This window comes from Motacilla alba, chromosome 1, assembly GCF_015832195.1.
Source record: "Motacilla alba alba isolate MOTALB_02 chromosome 1, Motacilla_alba_V1.0_pri, whole genome shotgun sequence".
In the NCBI taxonomy this organism is placed as follows: Eukaryota; Metazoa; Chordata; class Aves; order Passeriformes; family Motacillidae; genus Motacilla; species Motacilla alba.
Genome location: NC_052016.1, coordinates 108,448,603 through 108,472,945, shown reverse-complemented (window position 1 = coordinate 108,472,945; position 24,343 = coordinate 108,448,603). Strand labels below are relative to the sequence as shown.

Here is a 24,343-nt window from a genome sequence, read left to right as displayed (position 1 = left end):
ATGTTTTGTTTTGGTTTTGTTATCTGCCCGCTCCCCCACGGCTGGCGGGACACAGAGACAGGGAGTACATAGTGCGGCTTTTGCTTTTTGCTAGGCTTTTTGCTTTGCTCTTGCTCTTGCTTTTTGCTTCTGCTCATTAGTTAATTTAGCTAAGCAGTCCGAATTTTTTCCTGGACTGTTTCCCTTTTGTTTTTTTTGGAACCACTTGAACCTGCTCCGCACTGGGACCTGGAAACACCAAGAGTTTGCACCTTGTGGCCTGCAGCAGCTATTCCCAGCGCTGGAGGGACTGACAACAGAGTGACAACAGAGCGACCACTCCCAAGAGAGACTTTCTGATTTGTCATCCTTTTCAGAGCGGTGAAAGAGTGTTGTTATCTGGTATTGTTCATTCTGTGTGCTGGGGGTTGTTTTGCCTGTTAAATAAACAGGTTCTTTCCACTTCTCTCTGTGGAATCCTTCCCGAACCAGTTGGGGGGAGGGGCTGTGTGGGTTTGCTTTTCTGGATGGGCCCCCTTTTGGAGGTTTTCTCCCAAATTTGCCCAAAAGCAGGACACAAAGCAAATTTCATTCCTCACACATAATGAGATAATTTAGCTGGCTATGATTCACCCTCCAAGGAGGACCACTCTTTCCTCTCCATCTGCTTCTGCTGAATTGATGCACAGTGCATCTTTTCTAACCAGATTAATCTTTCAGATTCAATGAATCATGAGAAGATGATGCTTTTAGGAGAGAGCACATTGCAAATGCTACAGGGAACACTGAAAATAATTTCTGAGGAGCACAAACACTACCTATGCAAAGAGTTAGGGCTCCCAAGCCTTCTGCTAATTTTGGTCTCATGAAGTGATGCTATTTAGTGATGCTGACAACTCAAGTTGAATAGGACAGCTCGATATTAGAGGCTTCTACACGGAATTAATAAAAGCCTGCTAAATTAAGATTTGAGACAGATGCTAGAGAGCTTCAATCTGAGAGACGCTTTCCGCCGGCTTTACGGAAGTGGGATCCTCTGGGGGACTCTGCGCTCGAGGGCGGCGCTGCCGGGGCTCTCTGGCGGGTTCCAGCCGTAGCCTTTTTGAGCTCGTGCCTGAGACTGCGGATTGTGCTGTTTATGGCAGCCACGCATGCCTTCCAATCAAATCCACTTTCATTTAGATCAAAGGATGGAAAATTCTCTTGAAGAAAGTCTAAAAATAAACAAGTATGTAATAGTGAGTTATCAATTATTTAGGCAAGCTATATACTCTTTCTGGATGTAATTAAGCTAAAACAAGTGCATGCTACCAAACCAGGACAGCTAGACATATATAAAGCCTTGAAAAGCAAAGCGGGGCAGATATCGCTTTCCCCCTTTCTGATGTATTTGAAAATCAGTAAAAAAGGTCTAAGCATAAAAACAAAATATGAAAAGAAAACGTGGCTACGTGTGTGGTTTTGATCCTTCAAAGTGTTGCGTAACTTCAGCTTCTAATGTGGTCAGCTAGCAATGACAAATCTTGGACTCCATTTCAGAATAACCAGAATTAGGCAGGACCAAGCTCTCCTTCAGAGGATGTCTGACAACTATATTCACTAAAATTAGTCAACACCAGTTCAACCTAACACAGATGTACAGGAACAACAGTGACAGAAAAACTGTGAGAGCTCATTCCTTACCATACTGCAAGTAAGATCAGTAAATAAACACTTGAGCTTGGTAGCAATGACATAAAAAGGGTAGGACTATAGTACCTTTCTTCCCTTCCATGAGTAAAATGAGTAATTTAAAACCAAAATTAAAATTAGTTTTTAAAGTTATTGAGGACTGATTGTCCTACTGAGCTGAATTACATGTTTTCTCTAAGCAGCCTGGTAAAGACTTAAATAACCACCAAACAGGATGCTCATCTGTAATTTCAAATCAAAGCAACACTGCTTCTCCTTCTCTGATTAACATCTAGATTTACCTTCATAGCGTATAGCTAGTAGATAGATACTGTGTCAGCTTTGTTCTTCCACATACCAGCAAGTAAAAATCTAATATAGTATCACTGTTTACAGTTAAAATTTTAACTTGTAGTTACAAACCCGAAAACCTATTTTGCCAGAACTTTGGTCTGAAGGAAGAAAGTAACTGAGATTAAAACTTGTGCTCTTGCAGTTCACTCTGCTCCAGAAGGAGAGGTGAAAGGGAGAGTAAGTGTGCCTTAGGATGCTCTTGTTATAAACTATGCTGACAAAGGCTACACTAGTTGCTGGCTGAGCAGACAAGCTCTCTTTATTTCCATCCCCAGCAGTAAATTCAAAAATACTTGACCTCAGAGGAACAGCACAGAACTGGAATTCTTCAAGGTCTACAGAGCCTTTGTGCATGGTCCACAAAACAGCTTTTAAAGTTATGTCTTATCTTTGACCAAAACTGACCAATTTTGGGGATTATAGTAGGGCTATGCAGGGCCCCTTCCTGCTCTGCAGGGTAACCTCCAGGGAGCTGGTGCTGCCATCCAATCAGGCTGTGTTAAAGGAAACAGGGGCAGGGGCTGTGACTTGACTCCAGAGCCAAGTGACAAGGTCTGGCTGCAACCACAACACACAGGATTTGTCTCATCTGCTCAGTGGCCTACATGGTGTTCTGCAGTCCTAAGACACACTTACTACATCTTTTTAATGCTTCTTAAGCTCAAAATGTCAAGAAATAAAATATGTCTACATGTCTATATATGTGTGTACATATATATATATAAAAGTGGAGATGTTTAAGTGGCAAAGTTTCCCAGGCTAGTGCTTGCCATGCTGGAAATGGTTTCTGACATACTCTGTCTGTCCCTCAAGCTATGCCCAGACATCACCCCAGAGGGTGTGAATCACAGCTCCATTTTATTGAGCATGAACGCTGCTCCCTCAGACACAGTCCTCCTTCCCCACTTCTCTCCCCCAGCCCAGTGGGTGGGGCAGGGGAACAGGAAAGGGAGGAAGAAGGTGAGCAAGCACCTGTGTTTAGCTACCTGATGGGTTAAACACAGCAGTTGCTGAATTCCACTTCATGAGCTCTCCTTGTTTCCAATCTCTAAATATGGCATTTTTTCTGCAGGGCTCAGTTATGAATTCCCTGCTTAGCCCAACCTGTCTCCCCATAACTCAGATCCCCAAGCATCAAGATGGACTCTCATGTGCTTGCAGAAGGCAATTATTAAAGATCCGTCAACTTTCCTGAGCTTCTCTCTTATTCAGAGCTGCTTCTCACAAGCTCCCATCTGTGACTTTCCCAAACATGTCAAAGTGTGCTCTCCCAAGCTCTACAGAGCCTGTACTCAGACCCTTCTTACTCTGCTCAGGACATCAGGGCCCATGATTTCATAATCTCTACAGGCAATGCCACCACCAATTATCAAACAAGAACCCTTTTTGTGAAGGAAGCCATAACCTGCTGTACATGACATCTCTGTCCTTTGCTTCATCTACACAGTCCCTGTATCAAGAAATTATCTCTGATGTCTTCCAGAATCCTCAGGCACTGCTCCCATCTCCCACTGCAGTGCCCTTTCAAGCCAATGTCAGGACAATTGAGTTTTCCCACACAAACCAGGTTCATCATCTGGACAATTTCTTGAGCTACTAAAACATAACTTTATCTACCTCCTCTCAGTTTGTTCCACTGCTTGCAGAAATACCTGTAAGAATATTTTCACAGACTAATTTCTGAAACTCTATGCTTTGTTCATAGGATACAAAATTAATACTCTTAGTAGTTTTCCCCACATTATGATTTAACAGAGATTTTCTTACTTACCTCTGAGAGCGTTAATTTTATTGGAATCCAGTGGGCTCATGCCACGATCAAGACTGCCATACACGTTGCTTTTCACCAGCACCTCTTCTGGGAACATATGACGAATTAGGAAGCGAGCTGACAGCTCTGGCCGCGTCTTCCCCTTGGCGACGTAAATGACTGAGAAAGGCAACTGAACATTGCGCCATGGGCTCCCAAGAGGTTCTAGAGAACATGCCATGGAGGGAAGAGAGATATTTTATTCATCCAACACTGACCATGCCTCAAAGTGGCTGTATTAAATCAAAACTGACACAGAAAGCTCACCCGGAAACTACTCTACTTGCTTGGGAAGACCAAAGCAAAACCGTAACACTACAGCTGCTGCTAACATGAAGCATGTTGCAGACACGTGGCCAAGCAGCCAGAACACACTCCTGGTTTACAACCACAAACAGTACTTCTGATATGTCTTCAGCAATGCAAGCTGCATTATTAATTATTGCTTTCTAACTTGTTTCATCTCATATGAAAAGATGATGTTTTTCCATGTATGTAAGTAAACCAAAGTCCTGCAATTTCAGTGTAAGTAAATAAAAGTCCTGCTGTTTCAGCGGTGCTTAGATTCTGCAAGTGGAAACAGAAAGAGTGAGTATTTTTCAACTGCTTCTACCTCACTTTACTGCAAGCATTAATAAGAAAAAATGCAAAATTTTTAGTACATAAAGAGGGGTCTGTGGGATCTGACTAACAAATCTTGGGTGCAGGAACAGATCTGAAACAACCCCAAAGTGATCCTAAATTACTTCCAACAGCAACTAATCTCAGCCCATTTTCCTTAAGGGTCTCTAAGCATCACAGGCTGTACATGGATTTTTTCCCCAATGCATTTGTGCATTGAACACTTACATTAAAAAGGTGAAAATATAAAGGCTGCTTTAAGATTTTTATTGTCCTAGAGAGTCAGTTTTGCAGAAAGGTGTACTTTTTCTTCTGAAATTGCAATACCATTCAATAGATATTCTGAGCTAGCTTACTTTCTTAAGGCAGAATATCTACCAAATAAAAGAAAAAAGCCAGGACAACCGAACAGAATAACTGAAGCTGAACTTCCCAATGTCACAGCAGATAGGCATTATGGAACTCTGGTAGATGCAAACATATATTCTGTTAGCCAGACATGATGCCCTTGTTCATTCCCAAAAAGACATTCTATGTGTACACCAAATGACTGCCTTAAGAGAAAAAGAAGACTCACATAGTTCAGAAAATCCTTTTACTATGCAATTATACCAACAGTACCATTGTTTGCCTCTCACTGACTATTTAAAATGGAACAAGCAATTCCAGAACACAAAAATTTCTTTGTTTACCCAGAGGTTCCAAAGACTGTTGTTTTCTGACCGAAGATGTGTGGAAAGCTTCCTGAAACTTATCCAATTCTGAATTCTGCAATGTGTCAGTTGTGGAGCCAGTCATTTTCTGAGAATTTTGAGAATTGTTTCCACTATCTTCATTATCATTTAAATCTACACAATGAGATGTATCAGGAGCATCAGACACTTTTCCTTTCCCCTCAGCTGTCTCCTGAAACATTTAATAAGGTTAGTACACACACTGAGAGAAGCCTATCAGTCTTCTAATTGGTGTTTCAGTTTGCTTCACATTTACTATAAATCAGATTTCAGATCTTTGCAATATCCTGAATTTCTATCATGAAAACCACTGGTAAAACAGTTAATAATTATACAAAGATGTGTGCAGAGCATTTTAGAAGTAAATGTAGTTGGAGGTGTTTTGGCAGTAATGTTTCAGTCAACAGAAAACTGAAATGCATTGCTGAATATATCTGAAAAAAAAAAGCCTGCAAAAACAAGTGCTAAGAGCTACTTGTTTAAGCTCTCAATCAAATTTGACACTACTTCTAGGCAACATTTGCAGTGCTTTCCTTATAGTATCCTGTGCCTGAACACTTCTTAACTGAACTCTGGACACAGAAGCAAGAAGAGGCAAAGCAGCAAACAGCACATTCCAGTATTCCCCACATGGAACCAGTGCTGCAGCAACACAGAATACAGCACTTGTACCATGAGCAGGTTCAAATAATTAATCTGAGAAAAAAGTGCAAACTTAGTACTTAATAAATCATCACCTTTGCTTTGTTTTCAGAGCGTAAGGAGCGGATCATAGAATTGACATTTGTGATACAGGTTTTCCAGTCTTTTCCATGCTCGCTCAAATCATAGGTTGGGAAGTTAGTTGCAAGAAACTCTGCATATAAAATATAGAAAATGTTTGAAGCTTCATTACAAAGCCCAGTATTTAGAAGTACCCTAATTTACAAAGAGAGAGAAAGCTAACTAATGCTTCATATGTTTACTGCTCTCCATTTACAAGCTTCAGACTTCCATCGATAAATAAAGATAATAAACTTATGTTTTGAAAATAACCAGCATTATGAATTCAAGATGTTCTGTGATACATTTTGAGTTGCTGTGAATAATGCTTCTATTAAACATTTCCTGGTAGAATTAGCAGAAATATGTGATTTATCATACTAACTTTTAAAAAACCCCCAAAACCAACACCACCACCATCCCCCCAAAAGAATAGACACAGGGTAATGCTGTTGCTGCAACTATTTCACATGGCTTATATAATATCACACTCAATTTTAACCCTTTAACACATACATGCCATAGGATCTGTGTAAACGACTTGACATTTATTAAAAAAAGCCCCCTCCATCTTCACCACTTCTCACTCAACACAAGAGTGTTTCAAAAACACCAGTTAATGTTTGTCCCAAGTATACCATGGCCATAAATCAACCCAAATCAACCAAACAAAAAACCACAGACAAAATCCATGGCACACACGAACACAAAATGAACTGCTATTAAAAATCTAGAGGCAGCAAGCATGACTGATGAACACAATGTACATAAAACTAGAAGAAATTTGAACAGTTTTATTTAAATTGAGGAAAAACAAACATTGAGAATGACAAAGCAGGACTTTCAAAACAAAAGGATACTGCAGAGTGGAGCACATCCACTACGGCATTTATCTGCTCACCAGCTGCCCGACAACAATTAGCCAGAAACATACAGAAAAGGACTCCTTTTAAGTTCCAAACTTTGTTAAGTATGAAAGAAGTAAATCCGCGCATTTTGAAAGGTAACATACCTCTTATTGCAGCAATTTTGTTTGGATCCAGTGTCCTGCGCCCTCGTGCACTCGCTCCCATGACGCTGCACAGCAAAGTTTTCTTGGGGAACAAGACACGAACCAGGTGGCGCGCTGCGTACTTGGGTTTAGTCTTTTGCCGAGCCTTCACCAAATGGTTTCCAAGAACTTTTACATTTCTTGCTGGGTCACCAACAAACTCTTTTGCAAAACAAAAAACATTCAAAGAAAAAAAATAAATTAAAATCCCAAACGAGTTGTTAAAAACAGAACACTTTTTCAAACTCTTCCTGTTGACTCTCAGCGTATGGTCTCTACTACAGTTCATTTTACTATTTTACAGTTCATTACTACTTGTCCTTGCTCTTACAAAAGCAGCTTTAAATTGGAATGATAACAGAAGTAACTTTTTGATTCACATTAACCACCAGCATAACTAAAATCAAAACACCCAAGAAAATACATTAGACACCCAATCGTCCACAATATTCACAGTGGCCTATTTTACATATGTGCAGATATGTTTTCAAGACACTGACTTATAAAGAGTGGCACATCCACACACAGAACTGCTAAAACATAAACTGTTTACAAATTTTTAGATAGATATCTGAATATTTCACCTACTATTCATGCAGCTCTTCAGCTGTACAAATGTGTTTTTTAGACCAAAAGCAAAGAAATCACAGCTCAGCCTCACATATAAATCAAGGCATTTACACTTTAGAGAGGCATTAGTTTTTAATACATGGTGCTATTTGATATGTGTATTATAATGCAATGGTCTACAGAATTCTTGTTTTTCTTTGGAATTAAGTATTCTGAAAGAAACCAAACACTGGAAGATTCGAGTACAGAAAGGATGCTTCACTGATAAAATCCCACACAAGCAGAAAACAGATGTTTCCTTCACCCAGATCAGGCAAGCTGCTTTCTTACAACATGCATACAGGCATATACCTCACTTAGCCTTAGTGGCAATCTGTTTGCCCCCTCCAACACATGGGTAGCATGCACATATTACTTGTGAATTATTCACAGAACAAAAAAGGTTACACTAAGAGAGAAAAAGAGAGTCTAGAGTTGAAAGAACACAAAGCACCTACTGTAAATCAAAGGCTTGTGGTAGTACCAGCCATTTTTCTACCCTTTGTTTCTGCGTATTTATCACAAAGGAACTCACCAAAGCTAGGATTGATGAAGACTGAAGAAGATGGTAGTTCTTCATTAATATTCACATCCTCAGATGCATTTCTGTAGTTCAACTCCACAGCATTATTTTCCTGACTGGGCTCAGATGGTGCTGGTATCGAAGGTGATGCCACGGGTGAAGATGCAATGTTGACAGTACTTTCCACAATACTGGGAGCAAGATTTGATTGTGGTGAAAGGTCAGGCATCCCATTACTTGCTGTGTATGATGAATGTAATGAATGTGTAGAAACTATAGTGGGGAGTGGTGGGCTCTGCCTTCCAACAGGCTGCTGAGATTCGAGCTGAAAACTCTGCGGGGCATGTTTTACTTTGGAATTGACTTGAACGTGGCCATTTTGTAAAGCAACCCTTACACCTGGGCTATGCCTTCCCTGGCCTGATGAAGAACGATGAAGACTTAAATCTCTTTCCATGTGTTTTGGTACTCTTATTTTTCCGGGAGGCATATGACTGGGACTTCTGTATGTAAATCCAACTGGTTTCTGCAAATGTCAATCAGAAAACAATTAAAAGGTTAAATTAGACATAGCTGATAATTTGGGGATTTTTTTGTTTTTTAGCAAACCAGGAAAACTAGATTTTAGTAATGATGCTATTAGCAGCATATTTTTCCTTGAAGTAGTTTCTATCATGAACTCAGAGCTACCACATTTTAGCCTTCCCTCTACTATCTTCTATTCTCATTTGTATCTGCAACACTAAGAGTTTATCTAGTCAGCTTCAATGTTTTCCAAATTTTTTTTCACCTGGAGGGGGGCAAAACTTTCTAGGCCCCTACTAAAAAGTAAACAGGCAAAATAAAATTTGAATTTTTTCAGTCATTGACCCAGTCATTGGCTGATGAATTTTCAAGGAATGTGTCCACTGCCCTGCTAGCTCCTTTCAAATAAGAAAAAAACCCAAACACTTTCTCTTCTTTCTGTACTTGTTAGCTGAAAACATTAAATATTCAGATCTCATCTGCAATGAAGATTCCAAAGAGACTGAGATGGAAAAACTAAGATATAGGCTATGTTTTCCATCACTTCAAATACTTTTATTAAAAATCATACAGCATGCATTCTAGTTCAAAACACAAGTCACTGAGCAGGAGCCACCAAATGAAGATGACACGTGGATTTGTTTTTCTTATTTTGTTTAATTTTGGTGGTTTTGTGTGTTTGTTTAGAGAAATCTCATTATATTTCACCCTTGTAACCTTAAAGAAAATCTATGACCTTAAGGAAGTCTTATGTATCTGAAAGTTTGTCAGTTTCTCCAGCTTTTGGAATTCATCAAATAAAAAAAAGTACCTTTACCCCAAACCATTCCATTAGCCTTTCACAAGTACAGCAGTGGTACAGCTATAAAAACACCAACAGCATTCCTGCTGGTTTTAAATGGCAGAACCTAAGAAAACAGCTGGCAGATAAAAGCCTTCAGGGGGAAAAAAAAAAAAAAAAAGGAAAAAAAAAAAGCAATGCTGGTCACTTTTAACCCAAAAATCCAAACATTAAAGCAGCTGCCATCCCACATATCAGAGGGGAGGGTAAGAGCAGAGAGATTTATAGGGTTCCTCTGCATTTTATTCCCTGAACCTCATGGTTTTGGATGTGTAGACAGGCACAAGCTTGGAGTTGACAATAAAAATACATACCAAACAAAACCTAGTTTCCTACGGATAGCTGACAGGTGTGAGAAATCCAGCTCCACGCACCCTTAAAGCAAATGGCCTTGCTGCTGTCTTGACATCTCCTGACAGCAGAATCATCTCTGCCACATTAAAGGCTTTGTAGTGTTGATGACAAAAAAAGTCATTATGGATTTTATAACCTTTTTCAAAAACCATCTGTTATGGTTTCCTTTTAAAGATCATTGTTAGAAGTACTAAAATTGTGTCTCCTTACTTAACAGTAGATTGACCATTTAGGAACAAAATGAATAGTGTGTACTCAATATCAAACATCATTAAAAATGTTTAAAAAGGAGTTTCCATTAAAAAAATAAATTCTGTACTGGAATGGATATGACAACATACTGTTCACATCTAAAGTTCAGTAAGCCAATTGAACCAACCTGACTGATGCTTCAACTCTCTTCTAACTGCAGAAACCAATGAGACAACACATCACATGTTGCAAAGGTGCAAGAGCAATATACTGAAGTTTAAGATGCACCTACACAATTCACTTCTGTTCATGCCAATACAAATAGAATTTTACAGCATCTATCACAGCATCCTGAATTTGATGGGAGTCACTGCCAATCTGTGGCCACCAGTCAATAACACAGGAAACTGAAGCTGGCACATAATCAGAAATCTCAAGTAATTGAATTGAAATAGATTCTAAGTCTACTATTTTGCTCCTTATTTCAATCTTAGTGAAAGGATTGGGATTTTTAAAATAAGCATCATAGGAAATGAGAAAATTAAAGCAAATATAAACATTTTAGGTCTTTAATACTCACAGGTTTGAGCAAGAATGGCTTTATACGAGTGTGCTGCATTTCCGAGACCTTACGATGCAGCAGGTCAAATTTTTTATCCAGCTTCTGAATGGCATCATACATGGCCTGTCAACAAATGCAAGACTGAAAATAGCACTGTTTCACAAGAACCCAACCTCAACCTGAAGAAACCAAGAAAGTTCAATTAAAAGCTGAACTCTCTCCCTAAAACTTAGCCAACTTCCTTCCACAGCACTGCTGAATGCTTAAGGAGACTTACAGGATATTAACATTTGACTACAAATCACTTACAAATTGACTTGCATTAAGCACGGCCTGAATGACTCCAGTCACACAAGTGCTCACCTGAAAAATATGGGACGCTTTTAATTTTTAGTGCAGTTATTTTCAATTTTGCCAGTTACTGCTTCAGAAATCAAAAGGAAAGAACTCACAAAACCAACATTAGCAGGGTTTTTGGCACACCTTTGGCAAGCAACGTGTACATTCGATAGCTGGGTGTGTATCACTGCTGTATCTTTCCCATTACGGTGAAGCTCCTCTAACTAAACTTTACATTTTGTATTAAAGCTTAATATTTGAAAATTATTCTTATGGAAAGTTCAGAGAATATGAAAGAGATTAGTTTTATTTTGAAAATATTGTAGTTATGTGGGCAATTAAGGAAATAACTGGAAAAGATCACATCACTGGCTGTCAAGTTTATAATACAACTCTTCCTGAAGTTTAACTAAAATTGTTTGAAAACCATTTCATATATAAAGGAAAAAAAAATACCTGGCAATAACTGAGGACCTCCATAAGAGGATTCTGCTGATATCCAGTATAAGAAGCTTCAGATAAAATGCTTTCCTTTTTCATTAAAATAATAATGAAATATAAAAAAGAAAAAAAAAAGAGAAAAAAAGGAGTGTAAGGTACTAATATATACACGGACTTAGGATATCACATTAAGCAAGTAAATCTCAACTTTAAATCTCTCATGTTACTTCAGCCCACCCCAAAACATGCATCCCCAAAGCAACTTTTCAAAGTCAGTCAAACAAAAGAAAATTCACTTACACATTCATAGTCTGGTTCATACTCATAAATGACACTGTCACTATCTTCATATTCTTCCTCCCTGGTTCTCATCTGGGAAATAACATAATTAACATTTAATGTTTTGAAAAGTTAAAGAATTCTCCCAGGAATCCAAGTTGGACACTTTTGGTTGTAGCTATAATTCCCTCCCTTGGCTATACGAGGCCCCAAGGAAACAAGCCCTACCACAGTCATCTTACTTATGTACTGGGGTGTTAAGGAAACTTTCCTGTCTGACCATGCAGGAGACACTCTGGTGGTCACCCAGGGACTGTAACTACTGGAACTGAAGCCCCTTTGCAGTGGGTGGCTCAGGTGGCTGACTCCCTACAGACTGTACTTTCACAGTCAGACAAGGTTTCCTTACCAGCTTGACCCTGGATTTGCTATAGCAGACTCTCAAGACCTCTGGTTTCTTCAAATAATTTTACCATGGTACAGGAAGAGAACATAAGTGTGTGTGTATATATATATATATATATATACATATATATATATATATATATATATATATATATATATGTATATATATAAAATGTGCGTTTTTATTTGTTTATTCTAAGACAGAATTTTCTCATCTAACTAAATGTACTATACAGCCAAGCTTATGCAGTCACAGAATCACTTAGATTGGAAAAGACCTCTGAGTCCAAATGATGAGACCTCAGTGGGTATAAATGAAAGCAGAAGCCGTAAAAGATTTCTAGAAGAGGCAATTTCCTCACGACTTGCACACTGCTTTTAAGCAAGAAGAATGATGCCACCACCTGGACAATCCTGGCTTTTTCCTTTCACTGAATGGATGCCGATGCCATCCACCACTCACCACGGATTTATAGCGTCTGCTGGTGGTGCTTTCTTTTATTTTTTTTTAACTGATCAGGTTTTATTTTAGAAAAGGAAGGCTGGGAGGGGGGTAGGTGATACTTCTGGGTTTTTTTTACAACAGGCAGAATTCAGTGACTGGTAAAATTGTGGAGATTATTCTACGAGTTACTGAAAAACACCTGAAAGACAACTGAGTCATCAGTCACAGCCAGCACAGCTTCAGAAGGGTAAAGTCCTCCTTGTCAAAGTTAAATTCCTCTTATGACAAGATGACCCACCCAGCTGATCAAGGGAAGTCAGTTGATGAAATCTGTTCGGATTTCTGTAAAGATTTTGATACTGTCTCTCGTAGGATCCTCTGGACGAAATGTCCAGCACACAGCTGTTGGAACACATCACAGCATGAGTGAGCAACTGGCTCATGAGCCAGGCACAAAGGATTACAGTGAAAGGGGTGACATCAGATTGGGCACCTGTCACTAGTGGGGCTCTGCAGGGCTCCATCCTCGGCCCTGTGCTTCTCTGCAGCTTTGTAAGTAATGTGGACACAAAATCCATAATTTACATGGACATAAATGATGTGGACACAGAATTTTCTGATGATACTAAGTTGGGAGGAGCCATTGACCCCCTTGAAGAGGAGAGACCCCACAGAGAGATCTGAACAAATCAGAGGCTGGGCAACCACCAACTGTATAAAGTTTAACAAGGACAATGCACCTGGGATGGGGCAACTCTGGATGTATGGACAGACTGCAGACTAGGAGGCTGAAGACTTGCTAGAAGCATCCATGCACAGATATCCTACCCATCTTCAGTGGAATGTAATCAAATCACCACACAGCAGTAAAAGAAAAATTATATTCCAAGCAACACTGAAACTGGTCTCAAAAGGAAGGGCTATTGTTTGGTGAAACATACCACATTGTGTTCCACTACAGCAGGAGAAAGTCGTTTTCTTTTATTATGCAAAACCACAAAATCCATTTTCTCAGGGCTGCGACCATTTCCTCTCTGCATCATTGCAGAATGGCCCTGATCAGCAAGCACTGGCAAGCCTTCACTTCCTGTTAAAGTGAAGAGAAAGCAAAGCTCATCAGAAAGTTTCCCACTGCATTAAATGTTTCACTACAGTAAAAATAGGCACAGTCACCCTTTTTTTTAAACTTTCAGACTGCTTGATTATTTGAAATTTGTTTACCAGCATAATATCAAACAGATATTTATCAAATTAATTTAGATCAGAAATTATAAATTCAATTTAGTATTGTTTTTTCAAACATAATGATATTTTTAGAAGTGCCAGTGAAAGTAATACTGACTTTGTGAGCATAAATGGCTAAGAAAAAATTAAAATAAAAGGTGCTCTGCAGCAGGCAGGGAGAAATGAAGACCTAGACCTCTCTGCATGATACTGAGCTTGCTCTGACAGCTTCTTATTGTAGGCAAGAAGATACAAGACAAAAGTAGAAGAAATTCATTTGGACAGACAGAATGAGATCTGAAGGAAAGGCACTGCTCTACAAGACACTGGTCTAAGACAGTGGTTCAATAAAACCAATCAGACAGAATTTCAGTTCAAAGTTCAATACTCACATTTGAGATAAACCTGTGATGTGTTTCACTCATATATCTCACTATACTTGATTTTAACTAGACAATATCTAATGCTAATACACCCAAAGACAACAAAACCATATTTTTTACCTTTTAAGAAACAACTGCTCTCATCATGATTAATTTGTTAATAATAAAATAACTACTCATGTCCTAAAACCAAGGTTAGCAACTGTCTATGATAGCTTCTTGGGCAGAAGTTTTAATTTTGGTGGGGTTTATTGTTTGTTTTCAGTAACAGAGATAAAACCCCAGATAAACTATCCAAACCATCCTCCATTCCCAAATTTGTTTTTAGATGTAAACATACAACTACAGAATACTCAACTGTCAACTAGAAGACCAAAAAGTCTACAGGTTCTCAGAAGCACCCAACAACACTAGGAAACACATGTAACTTGTGTCTGTGATGAGAAATACTGATGGGATTCTCTCTAGAGTTAACTGGCTGAATTAGAAAAAAATCCCCCAAAGTAGGAAGTGCTTTCACTTAGTTACAGAAATTTTCCTCACTGACTAGGTAATACTGCTACAGAACTTAATAAATGCTCATTACAACTGTGAAGAATTTTTGTCTGGGCCAATGAAGCACTGGGTAAGATTTCTTGAGAGACTTTGATCTTGCATGTTGAAATAAATACAGTGAATTAAAGACAATCACAATGGCTACTTACCACTAATAATTTATCATCTTAAACAACCATCTTGCTATCATTACATTTCAACATCTCCAGTACTAAGTCACACTGGATAGATTATCTAAAAACCTAATTTTTAGGCTATATCCTTTCATGATACTTATTTTCCAAATTGCTTCGTAATTTATTCCTAGGTTTCCTTACCCTTACAAGTAAGTAAAAAGTTGTCTTTTTAAAATGTAATATTTTAGCAGGCTCATCATTTATAAGGACATAGCAAGTAATAACTAAAAGGCACTTCTCTTTAAAGGCACTGCCAAGCAATTTCTACAAAGTGGCTTTCTAATAAAACACGTTTTAAAGACACGGGTAATACAGAAAGGACTGAATCCAAAAGCACAGAACATATGGCATTAAAACTAGCCATTAACTATCAGATAACAATAAAAATGAACAGTAATTACCATAAGCAAGTTGACTCCTGTGGTGAACAGCACTGTTTGCTTCAGAGTTCTGTTGCACTGGCACACAGCTTTGTGTGGACAGCCCGCTGTCTCCATGGTCTATAATTAGTGCTTCATCCTCCTCCTCAGTCTTCACACACAAATAATCTATTAGCAGAAAGAGAAACAGGTAAGATTGCAGGCCGTTCTGCATATCAGGTGACAAGTGTAGTGCCTGTATCACACCTAGCGTTATCTCAATTGTACCACGGGCTATTATAAATCCGGCTTCACTTCAGCATCTAAATGCAAAGTCACTTTTAAACACAGACACTGAGGTTTTAATGCACACTACAATGGAAGCAGCTTGCTATTGTTTAGTTGGTGGGATTTCTGAAACTGTTCAGTATCCAGTTCTCCCTAAAGTGTCCAGCTTCAACAGGAACAGTTATAAGCCACTAACAAGCACTTCTACAAACTCCCCTGTTTACATATTCAAGCATATGAAAAAAATGTATCAATCTGGTCTTGAATTTTTACTCTCATAATTAAGACTTGCTTAATACACTTGAACAAATCAGCCTACAAATCCTAACTGTATACTTGGTATTAAGATCAATCCAAACATTGGCTCCCAATGCAATACTGTGCAGAAACACTGAACGGCACATCTCCAGTAGCCGATTTTTTCCAATCAAACACGCTACCTCAAGAGACAAATGGTTTCAGAATAACTGTATTATAGTTATTATTGCTAGAGCTAGTATTTTTGACAGGGTCAGGGAGGGAGTGATATTTATTTTTGATGAAACAAATTAATGGAAGGAACAAGCTAGGAAATAAAACTGAAATTCAGCCAGCACACATAACTATGCATGACACAGGCTGTATTTTCCACATTGTCTCTGCCCTGTTCAGTGCACAGGATGGACTGAGCTCCAGGAATGAATCAGAACTGTATGAGTGGAACAGCAGCCTGTGTCTCTACTCTTACATAATCAATTCATTCCAAATCCTGCTCTCTCCCAATTTCTTAAAGAGACCAAAAGGAAAGAATGAAGTTGAATTCCACAGGTACATTCAGTTTTCCCTCTGGCCAATAGCCCTACCTAATTCAAAAGACATAATACAGAGGAGTTTGGATTTGTCTGTCAATCAGATTAAGAAACTGATGGTCTGTTCAGAAACACCCATCAACTGCTGCACAGGCAAGAGCTTTGTTTATAGGTGTAAACAAAGCCAAAAAGCTACCTGGGGCAGGGCTGACCTGTACAAAGGAGTTTAGTTGATATTGCCACGTCTGGGGTCACCGTTTATTGCCATGAGTCTTCTGGGCAGTCTGGACTTGGTGAAGGGAAGGAGAGATCTTGACTCCATTTCAGAAGGCTGGTTTATTATATTATGATATATATTACATTAAAAAGACCTCACTATAACTATACTACAAAGAATAGAGAGAGAGATTCATCAGAAGGCGAGACAGGAATAGAAAGGAATGAATAACAAAGTTCTGTGACTCCCAGAGAGTCCGAGAGCTGCTGCCTCCTGGATTGGCCACCAAGCAGAAACATCCCACACTGACCAATGGAGGAAGCACCTGCTGCATTCCACAGCAGCAGATAACAAATTGTTTACACTTGAAGCTGAGGCCCTTCAGCTTCTCAGGAGAAGAAAATCCTAGCAAAGGGATTTTCATAAAATATCACAACCACAAGCTGAGGACACACTCTAGGATATGCTGCTTAGGCTGCCAATAGGAGAACAGTTCTTGGCCAGTTTTCATCAGCTGTATGGAAGTAAACAACAGGCTTACTCATAAACTCAATTTAGGTACAGCTTTTAGCAAAACACTTCAGTGAAATTCACTGACTGAAGTTCATTGCAGGCTAACATGAGTTATTAGCATGTACTGGATTATTTAGCTGCCTCACAGGCACAAATTTTTTTGTTGACAATCATTTAGTATTCTACCTACTTTGGGAGAGAATTAACGAAGAGTCAGTAAAAGTGCATCTCCATCTAAGCAGGAGGGATGACAATCCTCTCTGACAATTTTCCCAGCCAGGATGCCAGATTAGTGCATGGTCTGACAAATGCCCTACTTACAGCTGGGTCTCTGCTGTCCTGCAATCCTCTTTCTACCCAACTAGACAAAGCAATGCAGATTGCAAGTTATTTATGCAACCCTAAAAAGCCCAGAATTTACCTGTATATTCATAATCTTTGCCACAGATCTCATGCCTCACTCAAATAACACTAGCAAAACAACCCTACCTGATCAGTAACTACATCACTCAAATCTACACTAGAAAGAGGGAGGAGTACAGAAGAGGGAAAATTCTGTGCAACCAGCACATAGCAAAGACATGGCAAGGTCAAAGCAGCTCCATCTAGCTCCATACTAGAGGAAGGCCAGTATGATCAGAAGTTAGGACAAGTTAGGACTGAAAGCAAGGCTTAGTCTTCCATACCCTCTACCACACCCCCTTAAATAGGTTTCAGAATCAGAATTTCAACAGTGCAGTGGACTCTGAGCAGAAAGTGTTTCCAAAGCCTGCAAGGAACTCTCAGCTGGAGAGCAAACATAAACCAAACAGGAAAATACAGAAAGCAAAACCACCTCAATTTAAAAAAACAAACAAACAAAACAAAACAAGACCAAACCAAAACCAAACCTACAACAGATTTCTACATTGACATGGAAGCAATGCAGCAACAAGAAGTAATCTCTCATTTTAACCTTTCAGGTGATGGCCAGGATCCTCCTCATCCCCTGGCCTTTTAATTTCCATCACCCATTGCTGAACGTGGTGGCTTTCACACATAGAAAGGGAATTATTCTGTCTTCAGAACAGCATTTTTACATGAGCAGTCAAGAAACTTGAAGATTACAATACACCACCCATTTCCAGGAAGGCTTGTTAGTATGATTGGTCACACTGCAACAGTAAGAAAAGCAGCTCCAAGAATGCAGACTCACCTGTTTTATACCATAAACAGGTTTTATAACAATTTCCTCCTTTCCCTAATGCATTCTAGTTGCCTGGCCTCTAAAGTCAGTGGACAAACTTAAATGTCTTTGCTATAGATTTGACTACATTCATCAGCAAGAGGACTAGATAAATATGTTTTGTTTATAAGACTGTTGGGAATTAAATAAAGTTTACTTATAGAATATTAGAATATAAAATACTATTCATACCTTCAAAAATTTGTGACAAGAAAAAAATCCAGCTGTTTAACCGTAATCTGAAAGACACTACAACTTAGTCCTCTAAGCAATTCTAAATATTTCTGATGCTTCCTTAAAGTGCCCAGGAATATATATTACCATACATATATAGCACCAAACAGTATGAAATACAACTCTGACTCTCAGATAGAAACCAAAACCTGCCAAATTCTATGGATTAATTTGTGCTCCTGAAAAAAACCCAAAACAAAACAAAAAAAAAAAAATCAAGTGTTTTTTACTTCTGACTTGGATGAAGATGCACATGCATTCCTTGTGCCAAGTTAATAATATATATATACATTAACTCACTCCACTGACAGAAAATTTCATGACATAGATATTTAGATGTTTCCAGTATGTCTTGAAAGGAAATGATAAATTTAAAAAGTGTGACTAAGAAAATATTTCAGTTTTACATATTTCAAACATGGCTTTTACCGTGAAGTGGACTGCACGTTAGTCAGATTTACTAAACTGGCTGATTTATCCAATCATTGGACCAAGTTATCAGTTTGGGAGAACCCTGAATTTGACTGAAGTAACAGTCATCTAAAATTAGAAAACATAACCAAACTAATTTCCTTTTCAGACTCAATGCATACTCTGAGTTATGATACAGGCTATGACTCAGAACTTTCAGAAGAGCTGTAGGATATGCTAAAAGATTGAGGTTCATAAAAAATGTGTATTGTACAGAAAGACATTTATAGACACAGCAGTCCAGTGAAATGGCCATATTAAAAAACCAAGATTGGAGGTGATCTTTTTAACTTCTAAGATGCTTAAGTTCATAATTTAGAATTCTTTCATCAGTTGATTGTCTTCACTTCTGCACAAAATCATCAGGTTGAAGCATGTTAAAGACACTTACACTTGAATTATTTGCACCCAAAAACTTTTAACTCTGTGCCTAACCCTGTACTACATTAAATTACAGCTTTTTATGCAGCTCTGTGAAGCCAAGCATCACAAAGAATTTATTTCCAATAACCAACAGAAAGATATATTTAAAATTATTTGGGACTTGAAAATGTGCTGGTACTAAACATCGAGAAACACTAAAACCAACCAACCAACCAAACAACTCAAACTCTTTCAAAGGCAGAATCAAAAGGAAAAACAATAAAGCTCAAAAAACCTCTCTAGCAACTACGAATTGCATACCAAAACAAATCAAGCAATGCAACCCCACCCAAAAAAATAAAGAACTTACCCGGGTTGAAACTAAGCCACAAAAGGAGAGACAGCTAGACTCAACTTGGGTCATAAGCAGATCCTATGCTATTTATGGCACAACACTTGGCTAACATACACAAAGAAGTGAACTAACACAAGGCAGAGCCCAGGGACACCAGTGTGCCTTTCAGGGTTAGTGTCATCCCATCACCACTCTTAAGTAATCATCTGCCTGTACACTCAGTTTCACTGCAGACATAGCTGAGAGTTTTAAGCAGATTTATGATAATGAGAGCGAGAAGCACAGAAATACAACTCTGATGCATCAGCTGAAGTCTGAAGACAAGATGACAGACTATTTTTTCTTTCCCCAAGTGTGTTACTAATAAAATACATTGCATAAGCTAGTGGAATAAGGAAGGACTTGTACTGAATCAGACATTACTTGATGAATGCTCTCACAGAGTTGCAGAAACACAAATGTAAGTGATCATCAAGCATAGAATGGTAAAGGGAGGTTGATGAGAGAGATGGCTGAAGGCACCAATTATTACTAAATCCTATCTCAACCTCTACTACAGGGTTCCCAGAGAGCTTGCAAAATCACTAAAAACTTTCCATAGAAATTTGGTGGGTTTCCTTGATTTTTTAAGAGTTCACCTTAGAAAAGGTGAACTTTCTAAGAGTTCACACCTCTATATTTCTGCAAACATTATCACAACACACCCAGATGAAACAGCCAGTCATGGAAGCTCTGTGCCAAGTCAAACCAGATTTTTACAAAGATTTTTAAATACTGCACTCAGAAAAAAATGGTAGCACTCATCTTAAGTCATATCCTTGAATTCAGCATGCTTCTGATTATTTTGTCCTTCCTCTAGATATATTGTCAGGGATTAGAGACACCAGAACACTCTACCAGAGATAAAACGCTTAACAACCTCCTCTGAACACTGAAACAGCTAATTTAGAGTGCTGCTGTCAGAATTTGCAACAAACTAAGAAGACAACAGAAACTAATATTCAGCTCATACGAACCAATTACTATGGAGAGAAGCAAAATAATAAAGCCAGATTTCCTGTACCTTTACCTGTCATGTTTAGATCACTGAGATGATAAAACCACTGAAAGTCAAGGTAAAATCACTCTCACATAGAGACCTTTGGTGTTTATTAAGATTGGAGCTCATACTGAACCTTTTGATTGAACAATATTATTAATGTCATCAGTTCTATTGCCAGGGATTAGCATAGGCTTCATATTTGCTAAGATTACTGAGTTACAAAGCCAATCAGGAAACTGAAGAATTGAGGACAAAGGAGAAGAACAACAAACACATCACTGTGCACATTTATTTAATAAAGATTATATCACAACCGCTCTGCTCCCACCCTCCTACCATCTCAGTCCTACCCCTTTCGCTCATGTTGACACTTGCAGGACGGCACAGCAAGCTGGCTATTTCCTGATCAGAAAAGTTCCTTGAGCAATGAAATCATACCAGAAAATTTGCCATCTGAGCAAAACCCAAGCGGAACTTCTTTAGAGGGTAAGTCTGTGACAGCAGCAACCTAAATGGGCATAAACTGAGTCTGTATAAACATCACTTCTCTGGAGGGCAAGGCGAAGCACGTAACTGGTGGAAATAGTCCTGTTTTGGTCCAAAGTCAAGGTGTCTAAAGTCCAAGACCCTTAAGCTGCGCTATGCATTGTGCCTTCTGACAGACAACTCATTAGATCAGGCCTCTCACTTTAGGAGCAGCATTCACCTCTCCCTTACTCAGGTTTTGTATCCGAGTAAATACAGCGCTGCGGGAACCTGTCAAAGCCGAGACCTTACTGTTCCACAGAAAAGCCTCCCCAAGGTTTTCGCCCTACGCTCAGCTGCCCTTTAAGGACTATGGAAAACAAAAGCTTCCCCCACCATCAACACTGCACCTGAGGCAGCCAAGCTGTGGCTGGGCCACACTACCCCTGAGCATAACTCCCCCGCGGGCGCTGTCCCGGGAACACGCATTCCCGGGGAGAGCCCCGGGGCCGCGCCGGGCCCGCACGCCCTGGGGGGCGAAGCGGCGCGGCCTCGCCCGCCATCAGCCGCGCCCCCGCGCCGCGAGACCCCGCCGGCGCTGACGCGGCGGCGACGGGCAGGAGCGGCAGCCAATGGCAGCGCCGGCCGCGCGGGAACGGGCGAATAGCGACGGGCGCGGTGGGCGTGGCCCTGCCGGCTCGGCAGCGGGCGTTGGGGCTGTTGCGAACGATGAGGGAGCGTTCCCCGCGCCGCGGCGGCGCCGCGTTCCTCCCGCTCCCCTCGGCGGGGCGAGCCGCCCGGCCGGGAGCCTTACCCTCCTCAGACATGGCCTGCTGGGGCGGCTGAGCGCGGCGTCCTCCTCGGGCTGGCGGCGGAGCGAGCGCGGCTCGGGTACCGGCAGGTGTGGCCGGAATGCGGCGTTGGGAACGGAAGCGGCTTCTCCGACGTGAGCAAGAAACTGTTTTGGAGCAGTGCGGCTGCGCGCTGCGCGCGGGGGCGCGCCCGGGAAACGGGAGCGCGGAGGCGGCGCCGCGCGCTCCTTCAGCAGCCGCGGCGTGCGCGCAGTGGTGCGCCAGCGAGCGAGCCGGGCGGCCGACCCCGCAGCCGGTCCGCTCCCGCAGCATCTCCGAGCCAGCTGCCCCACTCCCTCAGTCTGCGGCCACGCCGCCCGCTAGCCTGTCGGCCCGCTCCCGCAGCAGCCAGCCCGCTCTGGGAGCAGCTAGTCCTTCGGCGGGCCCTTTCCTCCGGCAATCCGCCGGAGGTACGCTGCCGGGCGCGGCTCTCGAGTTACGAAAACGTCCGGGCTTTCTCCGCGCCCCTCTCGGCTCGCTGGCGGTGCCACACCCGTGCTAGCCGAGGCCACGCTGAGGGCCGCCAGCTCCGGTTCATGCAGGTTTCTTCTTTTCGAATGCAGGGCCGCCGAGCTGCTCCCTAGGGCCCTGCGTGAGGGCAGAACCTGTTGCCCGTGCCATTCACTGCTCCAGGTTTCATGGTATAAACCCGTCTGGTTCTTTTAGCACACCAAAAGTTAAGTTTTGGTGGTCTACAGAGCCCCCTTTTTTTTTTGATTTGGGGCTGGGGATCAGCAGGTCCAGAAGATGCCCTGCCCAGATACCCCGTGGGTGTCCTCATGCTCCCCCCCTGCAGGCACAGGAATCTCTCTGGGGGTATTTATTTGGGGAATGGTGGGGGAAAAAAAAATCAAATAATTAGGTTGGAAAAGACAAACTTTGAGGGCATCCAGCCCAACCTATGACCTGATACCGTGTTATCTACTAAACTATGGTGCTAAGTCATATTAAATTCTGTTTTAAAACACCACCAGGGATGGTGACTCCCCTATCTTCCTGGGCAGCCCATTCCAATGTCCCAAATACAGTGACACAGTGTAAGAATATTGGATGTGGGTGGTTAGTGGGACCTGATCTGCTCATGGCTTGGGGCAGCAAAGTGGCCTATGAGAGCCTGCAGCATCAAAGAAAGTACAGTTCAGCGGCACTATGCAAGGCAAAATTAAAACAATCCCTGCAGGTTCAACCAAGAGCTTTTAAAGAAATTGAAGGAGATGTGTGGAAAGTTCTGTTAAGGAAATCAGTAAAAATCAGGGAAAGGGGTGAATTGGGGAGGAACGAGACTCTGGTGATAGTAAATGTTTTTCTAGCGTTTCTCTGGGATATGTGCATACATTTGTGTATGGGGTCAGACAAGTCAGAGGGCCTATGTGCCCATGGTGCTGTTCTGGAGTGAGTGCAGGTGTGTGAGTAAATGTGTGAGCACTAATGAAGGTAAAACTGGATGGCTCAGCAAGTGGAGAGGTGGCTCAGAGTCAGGAGTGTGTTTAAAGGTGGCACCATGGGGCACCTTGCTGCTGAGGACCAGGGTCTAGCCAGGTGCTGGAGAGACCATAGAGTTGAGGGGGTCTCGGGGTGTGAGGGGGGCATGTGTCTGAGGGTAAAATTGGTGTGGGGGAGCTTGGGTGTCCTGGGCAACACTGGGTCCAGGAGTCTCCTGAATCACCTGCAGCTTGTGCTGTTTTTTCCAGCAGAACAAAAGCATGTGAGCACGCTCTGTAGCTGAAGCAAGAAGCCTTTGTCAATAGGCTTCCTTTGATCAGGCTGCCTGTACCAGACATCAATCACAAGATTCTTTTTATTGCCTTGGTCTGCAATTCTTACCCACAGGCTTTCTTATTTCTTTTCTGATGGTGGTGGCACCTTTGGTGCAACTGGACCTTTATTCTCTTCAGCTTTTGGCTGGCTTTCCATGTGCAAAACCTCTTGCCTGTTGTGCAGAGGGACCTTGGGGAATGAGGTGGGGAAACAGGCTATTGCTTGCTATCCCAAGCATGGACTACCCTCCCTTGCTCCTTTCTTTACAGCTGCTACCTTCTTCTTGATGGGAGATGGATAGGTCCCCTTGATCTTCAATTATTTCTGGTGGCTCAGGGCGGTCAGACGTGGGTTCCACCAGTCTGTCTCCCTTTCTGACTCTTTAATACTCCTTAATATTTTTAAAATTTGTTACACTTTTAATTAAGAATTACAGCTGTTTCCCTTCCACGGTGCAAGAGACACTATTTTGAAGAGTCTAATTCTTATCCAAGATTTATCTCCAAACTATTCATCACTTCCTGTAGCGCTGTCTTCTGAGGAGTCAACCCATTCCTCAGCCTCTGCAGAAGTGAAATG

At 41.0% G+C, this 24,343-nt stretch overlaps 1 protein-coding gene across 4 annotated transcripts; it reads right to left on the bottom strand.

The window, feature by feature from the left end:
• Positions 1-57: 57 nt before the first annotated feature.
• BEND2 (BEN domain containing 2) lies at positions 58-24,251 on the bottom strand. Of its 4 annotated transcripts, none has more exons than XM_038146586.1 (13): positions 21,970-24,251; positions 15,237-15,383; positions 13,439-13,584; positions 11,669-11,740; positions 11,384-11,458; positions 10,898-10,951; positions 10,607-10,711; positions 8,127-8,640; positions 6,944-7,144; positions 5,907-6,025; positions 5,128-5,338; positions 3,776-3,979; positions 58-1,193 (listed from the first exon to the last, which is right to left on the bottom strand). In XM_038146586.1, exons 1-13 carry the CDS (start codon positions 22,277-22,279, stop codon positions 970-972), a joined length of 2,382 nt encoding a protein of 793 aa, XP_038002514.1. In that variant the 5' UTR covers positions 22,280-24,251; the 3' UTR covers positions 58-969. The 4 variants fall into 4 exon arrangements, with proteins under 4 accessions (XP_038002514.1, XP_038002511.1, XP_038002515.1 ...); XM_038146583.1 differs by having other exon boundaries at positions 5,128-5,341; positions 21,970-24,249; XM_038146587.1 differs by lacking the exon at positions 10,898-10,951 and having other exon boundaries at positions 5,128-5,341; positions 21,970-24,248.
• Between the last annotated feature and the right edge of the window lie 92 nt (positions 24,252-24,343).